This window comes from Pituophis catenifer, unplaced genomic scaffold, assembly GCF_029215685.1.
Source record: "Pituophis catenifer annectens isolate HBS135680 unplaced genomic scaffold, rPitCat1.0.hap2 SCAF_5, whole genome shotgun sequence".
In the NCBI taxonomy this organism is placed as follows: Eukaryota; Metazoa; Chordata; class Lepidosauria; order Squamata; family Colubridae; genus Pituophis; species Pituophis catenifer.
The window spans coordinates 30,264,223-30,284,335 of NW_027256885.1; the positions used below are offsets into that span (position 1 = coordinate 30,264,223).

Genomic DNA, 20,113 nt, shown 5'->3' on the forward strand with positions numbered 1-20,113 from the left:
GCACTCCCGCGTGCTGTAGAGACACGCCTCACACCCTGGCTTTGGTAATCTGAGATTCACCGTTGGAAGAATGTATGCGTCAGGGATGGGTTCTACTTATCTTTACTACCGGTTCACAACAGGAGCATGCATGTATGCTTTTGCGCATGTGCAAATTGTCCATGATGACGTTTGGGCAGGTGGGCGGAGCCTCCCGCTGCTTTTATTACTGGTTCACAAGAACTGGACCGAACCGGGAGCAACCCACCACTGGTATGCATGGAATGTACTCCCCCCTTGAGTCTAATGGCAACTCAAGAGCAGACTAGAAATGCTTTTGCGTGTTGACAATGATTAGAAAAACAAGTAGAAAATACAGTATATTGATCATATCTAAGAAACAGCAAGAAAAATTTAAACCTACAATAAAACACAGAACAGAAAAAGAATTCAGTTGTGAAGTTCTATACTTAAAAACATTTTATAACATTCCTTTTTGCTAGAGTGCTTGTTTTTCTTTATTTAAAATTATTTATAAATGTGTATTATTATTCACAATGTAATATTCATATTACATATTATTTAGAAATATTTATAAAATATAAATCATGTATTTCTAATTATGGTTCACTCATGTCCATTATGAGATGTGTGCTGCAACTTTATTAACACTTTTTGGTGACCAACATCAGCTATCACATCATCCAACCTGTACATTTATCTGGTATTAATATTGTATGCTCCTACAAAACAATAAGGAATAGAAACAAGTTTCTCCACACTTGGAATACTGCATCCATTTTTGGTCACCACAATATAAAAAAGATGTTGAGACTCTAGAAAGAGTGCAGAGAAGAGCAACAAAGATGAGTAGGGGACTGGAGGTTAAAACATATAAAGAACCGTTGGTGGAATTGGGTATGTCTCATTTGATGAAAAGAAGGACTAGGGGTGACATGATAGCAGTGTTCCAATATCTCAGGGGCTGCCACAAAGAAGAGGGAGTCAAGATATTCTCCAAAGCACCTGAAGACAGGACAAGAAGCAATGGGTGGAAACTAATCAAGGAGAGAAGCAACTTAGAACTAAGGAGAAATTTCCTGACAGTTAGAACAATTAATCAGTGGAACAATTTGCCTCCAGAAGTTACGAATGCTCCAACACTGGAGGTTTTTAAGAAGAGATTGGATAACCATTTGCCTGAAGTGGTATAGGGTTTCCTGACAAAGCAGGGGGTTGGACTAGAAGACCTCCAAGATATCTTCCAACTCTGTTATTCTAATTCTAATTCTAGATTCTGCAATGGTTTCTTTCTTCAATATAATTCACTGTGAGTGGCAGTGTCAGGCCAAAACCCCAAAATGGCACATGGTGATTCTTTCAAGCAGAATTCTTTATTGTTTTCATACCTATAGATAAAATATTTCCTGTTTGAGGACTGTACTATCTCCATCAAGCATATATTCTGAGAAACTACCCTCTTTCTCTCAAACATAATATCTGGATTGAGTTCCCCCTTATTCCTCTGGACAATATCCCCTACCTCTTGGGAATTCATCTCTTTACTGAATTTCAGTCACAGGCAGGAATTTCTTGTAATCTTGCTTTCCACCAAAATTTCCTACTAACAAGGCCAATTCCCCTACAAGTGCTCAGAGAACAGAATAATTTCTGGAACATAGTGATTATACTCCATTGCCCATCTTCTGACAATACCAACCCTTTCTAAATATTTTAGTCTTTCTACTTTTGTTTTTGGAAATTTTTCTCAATTTTCTCCTGGTTCAGAAGTATTATTATTTTGGACTTCCGGTGGAATTTCCCATCAGAAACTTTTCGTTTTGGATTTAATGGAAAAAGATTTGGAGAAAAAAATTAGAGCTTTGATCTTATATATGTTGACAGCAGTAAGACTACTGTACATACAAAAATGGAAGGACATTTTGATTCCCACCATGAATGAATAGCTACAGAAGCTGATGGAGCTGGCAGAAATGACTAAATTGACCATTTTGATTAACAAAAAGAATTTAAATACTTTTGTTGCCACATGGAGACTGCTTCTGAACTTTGTGCTTGAGGTAGAAAAAGAATGTACTTTGACTGTATGTTTTACTGATTAGATTGATATGTGTTTATAGATATGGCTAGTTTATATTATTATGGAAAAGCAAAAAGTTGTGGTTTGATGTCAATGCTTTATTTTACTGCAATAGAGGGAGTTGGAAGTCAATGGTTCTTTTTCTTTTCTTCAGCCCTTCCTCACTTGACTTTCCCCTCTCTCTCCCCACTGTCTTCCTATTTAGTTTTGTTTTTTATTCTGTAACCTAATAAAATGTTTAAACACTCCAAGAAGTATTCTTACTTCATGCACCAGGTGTATGGAATTTCTGTACAGATTTTTAATGACATTCTAATTCCAGAGTCAAGAGACACCATAATATAATGAGTTTTGCATTTTCTGGTGCAGTGGGGGGAAGGTTGTTTACAGATTACAGATTAACAGAGTTGGAAGGGACCATGTAGGTCATGTAGTCCAACCCCCCCACTCAAGCAGGAGACCCTACACCATTTCTGACAGATGGTAGTCCAGTCTCTTCTTGAAAGCTTCCAGTGATGAAATTCCCACAACTTCTAGAGGCAAGCTGTTCCACTGGTTCATTGTTCTCACTGTCAGAAAATTTCTCCTTATTTCCAGGTTGAACCCCCTCCTCAGTGTAGCAGCCCCTCAAATATTGGAACACTGCTATCATGTCTTCCCTGGTCCTTCTCTTCACAAGACTAGCCATTCCCAGTTCCTGCAACTGTTCATTGTATGGTTTAGCATCCAGTCCCCTAATCAGCTTGGTTGCTCTTCTCTGCACTCTTTCTAGAGTCTCAACATCTTTTTATAGAGTGGTGACCAAAACTGGATGTGATATTTTAGGTGTGGTCTTACTAAGGCTTTATAGAGTGGTATTAGTACTTCACTTGATCTTGATTGTATCTCTGAGTTAATGCAGTTTAGGATTGCATTGGCTTTTTTGGCTGCTGCCGCACACTGTTGGCTCATATTTAATTGGTTGTCCATTAAGACTCCAAGATCCTTCTCACAGTTACTGCTATTAAACCTGGTTTCACCCAGACTATATGTGTACTTTTGTTTTTTCTTGTCTAAATGTAAGACTTTACTTTTCTCTACATTGAATTTCATTTTGTTAGATAGTGATCAACTGAATCAATGACAAACTGAACTCCATATTCATTATTCATTTTTTTACTAATTGCCTCTTTGTATTCAAATCAGGCCTTAAAATAATGATATAGCATTTGGGGGAAAAGATGCAGCCCAGTAATCCAGCTGCAGAAGCCAAAATGGAGAAGATCTCCACAGCCACCATGTATTTGCCCTTCGCACTCAGATAGGTTGGAACAAAAGATATCCAGACACTACAAAAGACCAACATGCTAAAGGTGATAAATTTAGCTTCATTAAAGCTGTCAGGCAACTTCCTGGCTAAGAAGGCTACTGTGAAGCTGACAGAAGTCAAGAACCCCAGAAAACTAAGAACCGTTACGCACGGTCACTCATGCCCTCGTCACCTCCCGTCTGGACTATTGTAACGCTCTCTACATGGGGCTCCCCTTGAGGAGCACTCGGAGGCTCCAACTGGTGCAGAGTGCGGCCGCGCGGGGTGGTGATGGGAGCGACGTGGCGCTCCCATGTAACGCCTCTCCTGCGCGAGCTGCACTGGCTCCCGGTGGTCTTCCGAGTGCGCTTCAAGGTTTTGGTTATCACCTTTAGAGCGCTCCATGGCTTAGGACCTGGTTATCTACGGGACCGCCTGCTACCACCAATAGCCTCCCACCGACCAGTACGCTCCCATAGAGAGGGGCTCCCCCGGGTGCCGTCGGCCAAACAATGTCGACTGGCGGCCCCCAGGGGGAGAGCCTTCTCTGTGGGGGCACCTACTATCTGGAACGAGCTCCCCCCAGAGATACGGAGGATCCCGGATCTGCGTACCTTCCGTCGCACGCTTAAGACGTTCCTATTCCAGCAAGCCGGCCTGACCTAAACTTCTCCTCTTTTAAATGGGAATTTTAAATTTGGTTTTAAATTATTGGGGTTTTAAATATGGTTCAGCCAAATTTATTTAATTTGTTTTATCTCTATTTTAAATTTTGTATTTATATGTTTTATTTTATGGCTGTTCACCGCCCTGAGTCCTTCGGGAGTAGGGCGGTATACAAATTTAATAAAATGAAAAATGAAATGAAAATGAACAATATAAAACATTGTGGTTGAACCTTCATTACATTTGAATACAATTTCTTCAGCCATGGAGTGCATGTCAGAATCTGGGAATGGGGGAGAATTTGCCAACCATATTATACAAATAGTAAATTGTGCTAGAGAGCAAGATAAGACAATAGTGTTAGCCAGTCTTTTCCCCACCCTTTCCTCATTTTGGAGCTTGGCTTGGTGGCTATGAAAGCAAGAATAACAATTGTTGTTTTGCCCAATATGCAAGATAAAGCGACCGAGAAGATAATGCCAAAAGCAGTTTGTCGCATTAGACATTTCACCTGATCTGGTTGCCCAATGAAGAGCAAACTGCAAAGGAAAGAGAGCAGGAGAACAATGAGAAGAATGTAGGTGAGGTTACGGTTGTTGGCTTTGACAATGGGAGTGTCTTGGTGTTTAATGAAGATGCCCAGCACCAAAGCTGTGATAAAAGAAAAGAAAAGACTAATGGAGGCTAAGGTGATTCCCAGTGGCTCATTGTAAGACAAGAAAGTTGCTCTTTTTAGAATACAGAGATTTTGAGCCTTGTTTGGATATTGGTCTTCTGAACATCAACTGCATCTGGAAAATAAAAGCATCACAGTCAGTTTTTAGAAATAGATAATCGAACGGAGAGTTACTGGAATTCATTTATTCCTCATGTAGTAATGCCTTTTTATATTTAGTGCCATTCTATAAGTATGCCAAATCTATCTACCTACCTATCTATCTATCTTCTATCTTCTATCATCTATCATCTATCTATCATCTATCAATCAATCTGTCATCTGCCTTCTATCTATCAGGAGAGGGAGAGAGAGAGAAACAGAGACAGAGAAAGCACTTTGTGGTGAGGTCTCTCCTTATTACAAAATCTAATAATACTCAGAATATTTTATCATTTAGAACTCACACCAACTGAATAGCAAAAAAATTGTTTTGATTTAGGTGGAGGAGGAAAATATATATTATATGCTATACTATTCCACTGGAATTAGCTCTTAAAATGAACAGCTACATCCCAATTTTATCCTAGTCCTCTTTTTCACACACACACACATCAGAGAGAGAGAGACTGAGTGAGTGAGTGAGTGAGTGTGGGGGTGGGGGAGAGGGAGAGGGAGAGGGAAAGGGAAAATACCTCAACCTAGAAAGGAAAAATGTTCTGGATTAATCAGAAGATATAACCTGGAACAATATAGAGCAGGGGTGTCAAATTTGCATTGTCATGGCGGTATTATGTGACATATTGGGACTTTTTCCCCCTTCACTAAACCAGGTGGGGTGGGCCCAGCACATGATGCATCTGGCCTGCAGGCTGCGAGTTTGACAGCCCTGATATAGAGTAACCCAGATTGGATATTTATTTATGGATGTTATGAAATATCCATTCATCTTTCATATTTATTAAAACAGTACATAGAATGTAATGTTTTATATTTATTATGAATTTGTTATATTTATTATTAAATATAATATGTTTAATTTTTATACAGCAATATCATTGCAGGATCCAATTGGTCACTGGGACCAGAGATTTAGTTTTCCAAGCTTTGGGGCTCATGCTGGAATCCATCCTTAGGAAACCTCTCTCTCTCCAACCCTGCTCAATGATTCTTCAGCATATAGGCCAACAAAGACATCCAAGATGACAGTCACACAATATTTCAGCTAACTTAAACAAAGCAATTGTATAACCTCCCGGCTGGACTATTGTAATGCTCTCTACATGGGGCTCCCCTTGAAGAGCACTCGGAGGCTCCAACTGGTCCAGAATGCGGCCGCATGGGTGGTTATGGGCGCAACTCGTTGTGCCTGCGTGACACCCCTCCTGCGCGAGCTGCACTGGCTCCCAGTGGTCTTCCGGGTGCGATTCAAGGTGTTGGTCACCACCTTTAAAGCACTCCATGGCATAGGACCCGGGTACCTTCGAGACCGTCTTCTGCCACCAATAGCCTCCCACCGACCAGTCCGCTCCCACAGAGAGGGTCTCCTCAGGGTGCCATCAGCCAAGTTATGTCGGCTGGCGACACCCAGGGGGAGGGCCTTCTCTGTGGGAGCCCCAGCCCTGTGGAATGAACTGCCCCCGGAAATACGTAAGATCTCCGACCTCCGGGTGTTTCGCTGCGCACTGAAGACCCTGTTGTTCTGCCAGGCTGGGCTATCAACATAATAATTTTAAATTGGGGTATTTTAAATTTTTGGGGTTTTAAACCGGCCAAATCTATTTTATTATTTTAATTTTTAATCATTGTTGTGTCTTGTGTTTTTAAATTGGCTGTACACCGCCCTGAGTCCTTCAGGAGAAGGGCGGTATAGAAATAAAATTATTATTATTATCATCATTATTATTATTATTATTATTATTATTATTGTTGTTGTTGTTGTTGTTGTTGTTGTTGTTGTTGTTGAAAAGAAATGGTGGAAAATGAGAGGAACAGGCACTGCCCCAGCGAGATTTTACGTGCTCCCCAAGATTCACAAAATAGGGTGTTGTGGCCTGCCAGCGGCCAGCGAAGCTGGTGGCAGACTCAGGCAGTGAGGATGTTGGGGAGGAACATGAGCCAGTCCTGGAGTCTGGGGAAGGCTGTGATGAGTGCTCTGCATCGGAGGCAGAGATGGGGCAAGGGCCATCCGACAACTGCCTTTGGAGTTGGATATCAGTGTGGCAGAAGTTATCAGAACAGCTGGAGCCTGTTCCCGATGTGCGCATGTACAGAGCTGCCAGGAGAAGGGAATAACTAAGGAACAAGGGCCGACTCAGGAGTAAAGGCACAGGTGGATGGTGAATGGCCCCTCCCATAGGGAATAAAGAGGAGCGAAAGGGGAGTGGAGTTTGCAGGAGACAATTAGTTCATTTCAGTAGTGTGAAGATCTGTCTATGACTCTCAGAGACTCCTTGCCAAGTCTTTTTTTGTACAGCATTGCATTTGGAAGATATCAGCCTGGCAGCTCTCCAACAGTGATAAGGTCTGTGATTGTAAATTCACCCATATCAACTGTTTGCCAGGACTTTGCTGGATGTGAATGAGAGGAATTCACATTAGCTTAATAAAAAGGGGTTTTGTCGGGACAAGGAATCTGCTCCGTGCTTTTGTGAAGCCTAGGTCAGAACATAGGGGTCCTTCTCAGACCTATTGCAGCTCCAAAGGAGCTGCAGTACCTACCTACAACCTAGCTAAATGGCTGGTACAACCCTTAAGCTACCTGACTCCACCCTTGAACAGCATGGTAATATCCACCATACAATTTTTAATCTGGAGAGAGAGAGAAGTTCCCTAAGGATGGGCTCTAGTATGAGTCTGAAAGCTTGGAAGACTCAGTGACTGACCCAGATTGGATCCTGCAACATTATCCTGGGATGTCACACATGTATTTGTCATCATTCATGAGCAATATCTTTGGTTCAGCCACCACATTAGAAATCTGTTGTAGAAAGTTTTTTTAAAAAAAATAGAATTTTGAATCACAGTTAAGGAGACTGAATGGTCCTGCACAAGACAACTCTTACCCATCTGGTTTGAAATTTTCCCTTTTGCACATCGAAAGCAATCATAACAGCAAAATGGCTTCCCTTCTATTTTCATCTTTCTGTATCCTGGATAGCGATTGTTGTTGCACACAGAAAGAGGTGGAACCTGTTAAGATGTATAAAGCAGGATTTATTGAAAGTCATCAGGGTGTTTTTTTTTTTTTCATAAACATTCTATTTCAGAGTGGGTTTTACTTTTAAATAATGAACATGGGAAGTAGATGCCCTGAAAACTCCTGATGTTTTAGACCAATTATAGCAATAGCACTTAGACTTATATACTGCTTCACAGTGCTTTTACAGACCTCTCTAAGTGGTTTACAGAGACAGAATATTGCCTCCAACAATCTGGGTCCTCATTTTACCCACCTCAGAAGGATAGAAGTCTGAGTCAACCTTGAGCCTGGTGAAATTCTAACTGCCAAATTGCAGGCAGCTGGCAGGCAGCAGTAGTAGCCTGCAGTACTGCACTCTAACCACTGTGACACTGTGGCTCAATTATATTAATTATTTTATTATATTAAATCAATGGAAATATTGTAGAGAATACGACAGCTATAAAAACCAAAGGTAAAAAAAGAAGAATTGGACATGAAATTAGCACGGGGTGAAATCCAGCAGATTCTGACAGGTTCTGGAGAACCGGTAACGGAAATTTTGAGCAGTTCGGAGAACTGGCAGTGGAAATTTTGAGTAGTTTGGAGAAGAAGCAAATACCACCTCTGGCTGGCCCCAGAGTGGGGGGGAATGGAGATTTTGCAGTATCCTTCCCCAGGAGTGGGGAGGGAATGGGGCTTTTGCAGTATCCTTCCCCTGCCACGTCCATCAAGCAACACCACACCCACCAAGCCACGCCCACCGAACTGGTAGTAAAAAAAATTTCGATTTCACCACTGAATTAGCATTTTTTTGCTAGGTGAAACTCAAGATCTAGAAGAACTTGTTTGCCTTCTATAAATTATAGAGAGGAATGAACTTTTAGAAATAGAGAGGAATGAACTTTTACCCCTGCATTTCAATTCCCTTTTTTAATTTTTGAGAAAGTAATGGTCAAGTGTTCTCATTGAATCAGGGTTAACACGATAGAAAATGTCCCCAGGAAAAGAGATGCCATCTTGCTTCCTACTACATTTTTCACAAAATGTTTCAGCAACAGTAAACAACTTTTGTAAAAATTATTCCCCCTTTAAAATTAAAAGTAACTTCAAATTGCATATATTCTGCAAATCCAGCTTGAATAAAATCAAAGGACTATTGGGAAATAAACCATGGATTTTCCAAACGTACCATCTCGTTTTTTTATTTATTTTTTATTTTATTTTATTTTGAATTTGTATACCGCCCTTCTCCCTGAGGACTCAGGGCGGTGAACAGCCAAGTAAAAACATCAAGTACAAATATTAAAATACAATTAAAAATATATATAAATTTGGCCCCATTAATTAAAAACGATAAACAAAACAATTACAAACACTTAAAAAAAATTAGGCCAGCCCGGCTTGCTGGAAAAGGAAGGTTTTAAGGGCACAGCGGAAGGCACTGAGGTCTTGGATTCTCCTTATCTCTGGGGGCAATTGATTCCAGAGGGTAGGTGCCCCCACAGAGAAGGCCCTCCCCCTGGGGGTCACCAGCCTGCACTGTTTGGCTGATGGCACCCCGAGGAGGCCCTCTCTGTGGGAGCGCACGGGTCGATGGGAGGTCGTCGGTGGCAGCAGGCGGTCTTGAAGATAGCTAGGCCCTATGCCATGGAGCGCTTTAAAGGTGATAACCAACACCTTGAAGCGCACCCGGAAGACCACCGGGAGCCAGTGCAGCTCACGCAGGAGCAGTGTTACATGGGAGCGCCATGCTCCTCCTGTCACTACCCGTGCTGCTGCGTTCTGGATCAGTTGGAGCCTCCGGGTGCTCTTCAAGGGGAGCCCCATGTAGAGAGTGTTGCAGTAGTCAAGGCGAGAGGTGACGAGGGCATGAGTGACTGTGCACAGGGAATCCCGATCAAGAAAGGGCCGCAACTGGCGAATCAGGCGAACCTGACAAAAGGTCCCCCTGGTTACAGCCGTCAGATGTTCCTCCAAGGACAGCTGCGTATCCAGGAGGACTCCCAGATTGCGAGCTCTCTCTGTGGGGGCCAACGACTCGCCCCCAATAGTCAGTGATGGAGTCAACTGACTATATCGGGATGCCGGGAGCCACAGCCACTCAGTCTTGGAAGGGTTGAGCTTGAGCCTGTTCCTCCCCATCCAGATCTGCACAGCCTCCAGGCACTGGGACATCACTTCAAGGGCATCGTTGGGGTGGCCTGGGGTGGAGATGTACAGCTGGGTGTCATCAGTGTACTGGTGGTATCTCACCCCAAAGCCACGGATGATCTTGCCCAGCGGCTTCACATAAATGTTGAACAGGAGGGGTGAGAGGACCAACCCCTGAGGCACTCCACATATAAGAGGCCTCGAGGTCGACCTCTGCCCCCCTGCCAACACGAACTGCGACCGGTCGGAGAGAAAGGAGGAGAACCACCGTAACACGGTGCCCCCCATCCCCAACTCTTCCAACCGGTGCAGCATGATATCATGGTCGATGGTATCAAAAGCCGCTGAGAGATCTAACAGGACCAGAACAGAGGAGCAACCCCTGTCCTGAGCCCTCCAGAGATCATCAACCAACGTTATTATGGAAATCTCCTAATACATATACACATACTGTATATACATATACAGAATGTTCTTTCTGTGCCAACTCAGGAAGCTCAAACTGCCCAAGGAGCTGCTGATCCAGTTCTACAGAGGAATTATTGAGTCTGTCATCTGCACCTCTATAACTGTCTGGTTTGGTTCTGCAACTCAACAAAACAGACACAGACTTCAGAGGATAATTAGAACTGCAGAAAAAACAATTGCTACCAACCTGCCTTCCATTGAGGACCTGTATACTGCATGAGTCAAAAAGAGGGCTGTGAAAATATTTACAGACCCCTCGCATCCTGGACATAAACTGTTTCAACTCCTACCCTCAAAACGACGGTATAGAGCACTGCACACCAGAACAACTAGAAACAAGAACATTTTTTTCCTGAATGCCGTCACTCTGCTAAACAAATAATTCCCTCAACACTGTCAAACTATTTACTAAGTCTGCATTACTATTACAGGCTGAGGCAAAGAGGCAGTCCCAGAACCAGCAAAATCTGGGGGCTGGGCAGGGGACAGAATGTATCTGCCCTCAGTGTGGAAGGGATTGCCACTCTCGAATTGGCTTTTTTAGTCACACTAGGTGCTGTTTTAGGACCTCTTTCCAGAGCACGATACCATAGTCTCTTGAGACTGAAGGATGCCAATGACTACTATTAATCTTCTCATCTTTTCATTGTTCCCATTACTCATCTCCTCCCACTTATGAATATGACTGTAACCTTGTTGCCGGTATCCTTACGATTTATATTGATATTGTTTCCTGATTGCTTATTTGTACCCTATGACTATCATTAAGTGTTGTACCTTATGATTCTTGATGAACATATCTTTTCTTTTATGTACACTGACAGCATATGCACCAAGACAAATTCCTTGTGTGTCCAATCACACTTGGCCAATAAAGAATTCTGTTCTACATACAGTAAGATTAAAATTGCTGCGCTATGTTCAAACTTTGTGTATTATATCATAATAATACACTTATTAGTATTAATATTAGTATTAGTATTACACTTATTAGTATTAGTACTAATACACTTATTAGTATTAGTATTAATATTAGTATTAGTATTAAATTACTTTAATGCACTTTCAAATGTGTGGTTTTCTTTAATCATGGCAATTTTGAAATGCCATCAGGAAAAGACTTTCGGGGTTGCATTAAGTATTGCTAATATTTGATATAAATAAATTATTTTAATTTTAGTATAAAGACATTTAAGTCTTTATAGCCTTTGAAAGTCCACAGTATTTCAGTCATAAATGTTACATCTCAAATCTTTGAAAACACCTGTACAATTTTCAGTCTGACATTTGAAGACATGATCTTTTCAAATCTATAATTCTGAAAGCAAGAGGGGAAGTTAAGGAATGTGCACCATTCGAAATCTGAGCAAGAAATACCTGGTTAAATGTGGCGGGCCAGGTGATGTCCTGTGCAGAAAGGGTGATTAGCTTGTCTGGAGAAGCTGTTGGGTCAATCTTTCCAACTTTGACTTTAATAAAGGTTTTGTTTGGGAAGGTGACCCAATTGATAATGTCAAATCCAGTCACTAGATCCCCATTTTCATTAAAAAAGATGTTCTGTCCTGCAGTGTTATTAAATGAGATAGTTCTCAAATAGTGATGGAGCTAAACAGAAGCAAAGGTTGACAATTAATAGGGAAGGAAGCAGTGGTGAAATTCAAATTTTTTTACTACTTGTTCTGTGGTCATGGCTTGGTGGGTGTGGTGTGGCTTGGTGGGCATGGCAGGGGAAGGATACTGCAAAATCTCCATTTCCACCCCACTCTGGGACCAGCCAGAGATGGTATTTGCCAGTTCCCCAAACTACTCAAAATTTCCCCTACCGGTTCTCCAGAACCTGTCAGAACCTGTTGGATTTCACCCCAGGAAGGAAGGAAGGAAGGAAGGAAGGAAGGAAGGAAGGAAGGAAGGAAGGAAGGAAGGAAGGAAGGAAGGAAGGTTAAAACATTAAAATTTGTAAAAGTAAATATTTATAATAATACACTGAAAACTGCCAATAATATCTTCTCTTACAAGATATAAAGAAATAAAGACTGAAAGAATGAATGAACAAAAGGAGGGAGGGAGGGAAGGAAGGAAGGGAAGAAGATAAAACTTCTTCTTAATGTTTTCCTCCTTCTTAGAATTGCTGTAGCATTGTTATCTATTCACAATTACACAGATTCCTCCAAGTCATGAAAGGTTGAGAAAAGTGGAGTGACAGGAGACCTAAAATCATCACTCAGGCATTCTCATTTGCCATACCCACACTAGTACATCTCACTGCCTTAGAGAAAAGAGCAATGGGAAATGTTCATTCATTCTCTTATTACCTGCCATGCTTTTTGAATGAAAAATTTTGGTCTTCCAACTTCTGCCCTTGTTCTGTGTTTGGACTTAGGGGAAAGCATGGCTTGTAAAGCATGTGCCACAGCATAGACAGCATTATAGATGCTGTAACTCTGTCCAGTCATGGTGGTGTCAAACACAGACTTAGGAAGATGTTTGAGCTTCTCTTCTCCAGTGCACAGCTTCCCAGAGTCTTTATCTAACTTATCTTTAGGAAAAGAGCATTCAAAAACCTGTTCCCAAAATACTTTCATTAAATGGTCTTGCATTTCTGAAGTTGGGTTTCTTGTCTGAAGGAAATTATTGAATCCAGAGATCTCCTTGGAAGAAATTGCAAAAGATAAAACACCATGGAAAAAGTCAATAGCACACATTCTTTGAAAGGGAAGGGATGTATACTCCATCTGACCTGGCATTATCCAAACTTTGTCTTTTCTTTTAACCGGCATCTCTTCAAATACTGGAAAATAGGGCAGCATTCTAAAAATCACAGTGACCTGGTTTTCACAATATAGGATAATAACGTTGGCTGTGCTATTCATGATAATAATGTACATGTCAGTAAAATCTTTAAATGCACCACCAATATTATTAGAAAATCTTTCTTTGGCCATCTGTTCCATGAACTCAAAGCAGATACCTTTCTGGGGAAACAAAGACATAGAGTTTTGCATGAATCTGTCTCCATTTTCATTACGTTGTACAATCAGTCCAACCCACATCCACCTTAAGTACAACAGCAATTGGAGAATACCCATAATCTGTTGGTCACCATTTGGGAAGAAACGATGCAAAAAAGCAGTTTTTGTCTTGTCCTCTATCACAGGCGAAGATCCATATATTAGCTAAACAGAGAAACAAAAGGAATATGGCTTTCCAAACTGAAATATTCATTATCTTTGAAAAATCTGTTATTTATTCATCCATCATTACCAAGTTCTAATCATGTTTTTAAAAAATGATGTACAGAATTTTCATTCAAGAGCTGTATGTCAACTCGCAAAGCATCCCTGGCTTGCTCTTGAGTTGCCATGGACCAGGGGGGATGGGAAACCGGCGAAATGGCACAGCAGCCAAAGACAGATGCACATTCTACACTTATCTCTCTCAAGGCTGTAGCCCAGGGTTACCTACAGCAGCCGAAGGGGACTGACCTCTACAACCCGTGAAATTGCTCCATTGGCAAATGTGATTGATGAGACACCCTAGGTGGAGGGAGGAAACAGGGTTATAATTGGAGCATAAATTATGTAGGGGCAGAGCTGGCTTCACTTGGGAATGTGCTGACATGAAGCTCCTAATAAATAATTGGATTTCTTTTAAAGCTTGGCTCGAGACTCATGATTTAATTAGAGCATCCATAGGAAACAGCACAAAAATTGAACAATGAAGTTGTGGTGAGATGGGATAAGATAAACAACGCAAGAACATTGCTTTGTGTTCAATATATACACAGCCCCTCCTGTATTTTTTTTAGTTCTCATGTCATAATCTTTATGCATCCTGATATGGATATATACCAATATCCATGCAAATAGGGATATAGATTGCTATAATGGAAAGGGCACTCTGCACGAATCTATGCAGCATATGAATGAATGAATTTCCTCCTTTTCATTTCAATTATTTCACATTCTGGTAATATATCTGCCTCTTACTTTCCAGATTATATTGTCTGAATCCCAGCAAGCACACTGTGAATCAAATATTTTCCCTCAACATTTTCAAACAGGAGCATAAAATATTAAATTTCATAGCAACAAACATTGTGTGATGTAAAATATTCAGATGCTAAATCTTTGGATCATTTTTCCCATTTTCAATATTTGGCAGAGGCAAAAATAGTGTCTTACACATTAGAGAGACTTAAGTCACTAATTTCAGGCAAAAAATATAGAAGAAGAAGAAGAAGAAGGAGAAGGAGAAGGAGAAGGAGAAGGAGAAGGAGAAGGAGAAGGAGAAGGAGAAGGAGAAGGAGAAGGAGAAGGAGAAGGAGAAGGAGGAGAAGGAGAAGAAGAAGAGGAGGAGGAGGAGGAGGAGGAGGAGGAAGAAGAAGAAGAGGAGGAGGAGGAGGAGGAGGAGGAGGAGGAGGAGGAGGAGGAGGAGGAGGAGGAGGAGGAGGAGACCATAATATTCTGATAAAGTTTGCTAAATACCAACAATCATTAACAAGAATATCTAATAAACAATGTACTAAGTTAACTAGCTATTTGTCTTTCAGTTCTACTCTTTTTCTTAAGTGCCTATGTGCTTTTCACAAGCCAGCAAAATAGCTGTGTTTGGATGTGGTATAAAGGAATTAATGATAACTTAATACAACATTTTGCCTCTTATGCAGTTTTCTTCTATTTTTTTGTTATTTGAAATACTATGGAGCATTTGTGGAGAGGGAGGGAGGGAGGGAAGAAGGAAGGGAAGAAGAAGGCAGGCAGGGAGGCAGGCGGGCAGGAAGGAAGAAAAAGGGAGGGAGGAAGGGAGGGAGGGAGGGAGGAAGGAAGGAAGGAAGGAAGGAAGGAAGGAAGGAAGGAAGGAAGGAAGGAAGGTTATTCTGCAATATAAAACTCAAGATAACTATTCCCAAATAATAATATAATAAATGGACTTTGATTAGGTCCATGATTCCTTAATATTATTATTACAACATGGTTAAAAAATGTGCTGACGAAAATGTACTGGAATTTTTTATCCTGTCTATTTATAAATAAGTCAAGAAATTACGGTATATTCATTGGTTTGGTATTAATTGGTATTAATTCAAATTAAGGAGTAATTCAAATAAAGTACCTAAAAATAACCATATCATATGGCCATCACATATTTTGTTCATCTCTATTTAGATTACCCCTTTATTTCCAAATCACAAATTAACGCACTGTAAGCCGCCCTGAGTCTCCGGAGAAGGGCGGCATATAAATCAAAATTAAAAAAAAAAAAAAATTGTAATATAAAAGAATTACTTGATGATTTCTTGTTGCTTTATAAGCCTAGGTTTGTAAATGTAACAGAGGAGGGTGTGGGAAGCAACTATAACCTTACGTTAAAAGTTAACATTAATATTCATGATTGGGATTTCCTGGTCTGGACTACCCCAAAAAGGTTGTCATCAATTTTGCCAGCCTGGAAGTGTTTCCCCCTGTCCCAGTTGCCTTTGCATTCCAGAGAATGAGGAAAAGTGTCAATTCTAAAATGCTTTCTCAAATTACACTTCTGGTTTGGGCTCAAATTTATTTTATTACCCCATTGTCTAGGTTGCATTTCTTTCTCTTTTCTCAAGGTTACTCTCACAGCCCATTAGATTTATTTAAGAAGAAATCTCACCTGGGGCATCTTGTAGACATTCAAAATGTTGGCTATGAAGGGACAGATGTGAGAGGTAGGTCCCATAATGACAGATACTGCCCAGTCCTTGGCATCACACTTATAATTGGGGATGAATCTGCTCCTTGTTGAGAGAAGCTCCATTGAAGCCAAGTAGGTCCATCTCGCCATGAAATAACTGTTAGAAATGTGCATACCCAGAGTCACGTTGGGTAAAATGTGATTGTTTTCATTGATCTCCTTTACAGCAAAAACCAAGGCCAGGATATGTTGATAGTTCTGTAGGAAAAATCTGCAATGAGAGATATATATCTAAATCATATTTCATTTCCTAAAGAGTATGACATTACGTATACTTAGATGCGGTGCTTCAATGGCTAAGACACTGAGCTTGTCGATCGAAAGGTTGGCAGTTCACTGTTTGAATCCCTAATGCTGCGTAATGGAGTGAGCTCCCATTATTTGTCCCAGCTTCTGCCAACCTAGCAGTTTGAAAACATGTAAGAAATGCAAGTAGAAAAATAGGGACCACCTTTGGTGGGAAGGTAACAGCGTTCCGTGCACCTTTGGTGTTGAGTCATGCCGGCCACATCACTACGGAGACGTCTTCAGACAGTGCTGACTCTTTGGCTTTGAAACGGAGATGAGCACCACCCACTAGAGTTGGGAACAACTAGCAGATATGTGAGAGGGGAACCTTTACTTTTTTATACTTTATTTATAATTCAGCTAAACACTGCACAGAAAACCTGATTGTATAGTACAATTCAGGAAATCATGTAAATACCTTAGCGCTCAGAAACTGTTTCCGTTGCTACAGATGCACTGAATTGTATGAATAATTTGTAAATTGCACGACCACCAAATGTATAACATTCTAATGGAAGAATATGAAATCAAATGAAATATTTGAATAATAATTGAAATATTCTGCAACAATAATTCAGAGGGAAAATGTTCTTGGGAAAAACATAAAAGTATAATTCTTCAGTGGATGAAGGTGGCTGTTATGATTCTTTCAACGATTATAAACAATTTTCAGTAGGAAACAGATGAATTGCTCAAAGGAACATTGCTAATTATTAATCACACACACACACACACACACACACACACACACACACAAGATACTGAGACTAGAAAGAGTACACAGAAGATGATTAGGGGACTGGAGGCTAAAACATATGAAGAATAGTTGTAGGAATTGGTTTTGTCTAGTTTAATGAACCGAAAGACACGATAATAGTGTTCCAATATCTAAGAGGCTGCCACAAAGAAGAGAGGGTCAACCTATTCTCCAAAACATTTGAAGGCAGAACAAAAAGTAATGGATGGAAACTAATCAAGGAGAAAAGCAACCTAGAACTAAGGAGAAATTTCCTGACAGTGAGAACAATTAATCAGTGGAACGATTTCTCTTCAGAAGTTGTGGGTGCTCCATCACTGGAGGTTTTCAAGAAGAGATTGGACAACCAATTGTCTGAAATGGTAAAGGTTCTTTTTGTTTTTGTTTTTGCCTGAACAGAGGGTTGGACTAGAAGACCTCCAAGGTCCCCTCCAAGTCTGTCATTCTGTTAATAATCATATTGTCATCTATCTGTAAGACACACTTCTAGTTCTGTATCTTTAGCTTTTCCATCTTTCCCTAGGGTGTTCCCCCCCCCCCTTTTGGGAGTTTGTGTATGTATGAAGAATGTGTTCTGAAGCATGCTTGAGGGTAAATGTTGTATATAAATCTTTTTCTTTGATCATAATAGACCTTCAGAGGGCTCCCTTACTTAGGAAAAGAAGTAACTGTTTCATTAGGGTAGACAGACCCTTTTTGCTCCATGCTTTGCTGAAGCACCTGTTTAGAAATCAGATTAGACACAAGAACAGTTTTTTCCCGAACGCCATCACTCTGCTAAACAAATAATTCCCTCAACACTATCAAAGTAGTCACTAAAGCTGCATTACTATTACTATTACTATTAGTCTTCTTATTGTTTGTATCACCCATCTCCTCCCATTTATGACTGCATGACAGTAACTTTGTTGCCTGTATCCTTACGATTTATTTTGATATTGATAGTTTCCTGATTGCTTATTTGTACCCTATGACTATCATTAAGTGTTGTACCTTATGATTCTTGATGAGTGTATCTTGTCTTTTTATGTACACTGAGAGCATATGTACACAATTCCTTGTGTGTCCAATCACACTTAGCCAATAAAGAATTCTATTCTATTCTAAATTCAAAGATCTACATAGCACCATAGTTTCCTAATATTCAGTGCAGCCATTAAATTGTGAAATGATGACATTAAATTGGCAAAAAACCAAACAGTGATTCAATAGACAAGCATGGATGATTCATTCCATGGTGAGTAAGTAAATGAGAAAAGCTCAATATGGAATTTTAATAAAAAACATCCAGGTGAGATTTGTCATAAGAGATTTTTATAGCAATCTATATTAGAATAAAGGAACTAACTGGCAAAAAAACCAGCTGAAATAATTTGTGCTGCAAGTAATACCAATAATTAATTCAGTCCAGACATTGCATTAGGAAAAAATATCTGATTTGAGATATGCTACAGTTAAGAAGAGAAAGTCTTTACATGAGCTCATCAACCAGTTCTTCAGAGGGATGCCTTCTGAAATGCACTGGATCAGATATCATGTAGAACTGAGAAAGTATCCCAGCCATTATGAAATCCCCAGACAAAAAATACTTGTGCTGGATAAGGGGAGATTTCCCCACAGCACATGCATTAATCTGAGGAGTAAAGCATGTAACCCCTGGCAGTAATACTGTTATGACCGCAATGAAAAATACCATCTTCTTCCAGAATACCTGTGTCACCACATACAGTATGAACTAGTTCTGTCTGCAGCAATGAAACCTTGCAAAAAAAAAGAACCTCTCTCACTAATTAGAATAGCTTCCATATATATCCTTTCTCAAAGAGCAGATCGTTACATTTCTAGCTTTCTGGCCCCACAATTAATAACACTTTTCATTCTTGACCTGTTCTTTGGGGTTGCTTTTGGACATCCCCAAGGATTTGAGAAGAAGCTACATAACTAAGACTCCCTAGGTAATTATAGGGGAAATCAATGGATGTTCCGTGAATCTTGTTGGAGTCTTTGAGGGTTATTTTATCTGTAATTTAATTATTTCATAACATTTGTTTTTTAACCTTCCTAATGGGAAAAGGTCTGCAAGCTGCTCAGAATCCTTTGGGATGGGCACCGTGTATTGTGCCAAGTAAATAAGCAAAAAAAGAAATATCATTGGAGACAAGTTACGTTTACAATGTGGATCAATTTCAGAACAGAAAGTGCTAAAATCTACCAAAACCATATTTTTAACACTATATTTTCTGCAAAGTAAAAATATTGCTTGCTTCTTTTTTATCATTTCAAATGTTTTTGGTCTATATCCTCATGTCCTCATAGTGACATGATATGGGCCATAATTTCCTGGCTTGGTGACTGACATGAGCCTCCTCTGGTCAGACTAATCAACTTGCCCGCCATTTTATTTTTTTAAAGTGCAATTTGTATTGTTCTAGATATACACATAACTGCCCATGTCACTATGTTTTGCATCAGCTGAAGTTTCTGGATATTTTTCAAGGGCACATGTAAAGCATGTTACAATTAGCTAATCGGAAAATGACTACAGCATCAGTGACCATGAGCAGAGTCTCCCATTTAGGAATGAGCATAACTGGCATACAGTAGGAAGTTGTGCAAAGATCCTCCTAACCATGATTGCATCTGAGCTTGAAGGATTACTGCCTGGACTTTTCAGTGTGTGAATGCCAGTAATTCACAGGATCTAAATAAAGAGGGATTTTTCATGACAAGGAGTCTGTTTCTTGGTTCAGCTAAGGCTGACTCAGAACAGACATCTTCAACAACTACTATGAGGTCCACAAACAGGGCAAGAATGACTGGTGCCCAGCTATAAGTGCAGCCAGCATGGC

At 40.3% G+C, this 20,113-nt stretch overlaps 1 protein-coding gene and 1 pseudogene across 1 annotated transcript; both read right to left on the minus strand.

Annotated features, from left to right (window-relative positions):
* Positions 1-3,227: 3,227 nt before the first annotated feature.
* LOC139317615 (vomeronasal type-2 receptor 26-like) lies at positions 3,228-4,812 on the minus strand (annotated as a pseudogene).
* Positions 4,813-7,183: 2,371 nt separating this feature from the next.
* LOC139317616 (vomeronasal type-2 receptor 26-like) lies at positions 7,184-18,828 on the minus strand. Its single transcript, XM_070944703.1, has 6 exons — positions 18,740-18,828; positions 16,139-16,430; positions 12,805-13,665; positions 11,870-12,097; positions 7,755-7,881; positions 7,184-7,260 (listed from the first exon to the last, which is right to left on the minus strand). The coding sequence occupies exons 1-6, from the start codon at positions 18,826-18,828 to the stop codon at positions 7,184-7,186; spliced, it is 1,674 nt and encodes a 557-aa protein (XP_070800804.1).
* Between the last annotated feature and the right edge of the window lie 1,285 nt (positions 18,829-20,113).

Bases quoted from the DNA above. Each gene is read 5' to 3' on its own strand.
- LOC139317616 (XM_070944703.1), bottom strand. From the start codon at position 18,828: ATGGCTGGGATACTTTCTCAGTTCTACATGATATCTGATCCAGTGCAT. The intron at 13,666-16,138 runs GTGAGATTTCTT...TTCTCTGTTTAG, and splicing joins ATGTCTACAAGATGCCCCAG to CTAATATATGGATCTTCGCC. The intron at 7,261-7,754 runs GTAAGAGTTGTC...ATTCACATCCAG, and splicing joins GAAAATTTCAAACCAGATGG to CAAAGTCCTGGCAAACAGTT.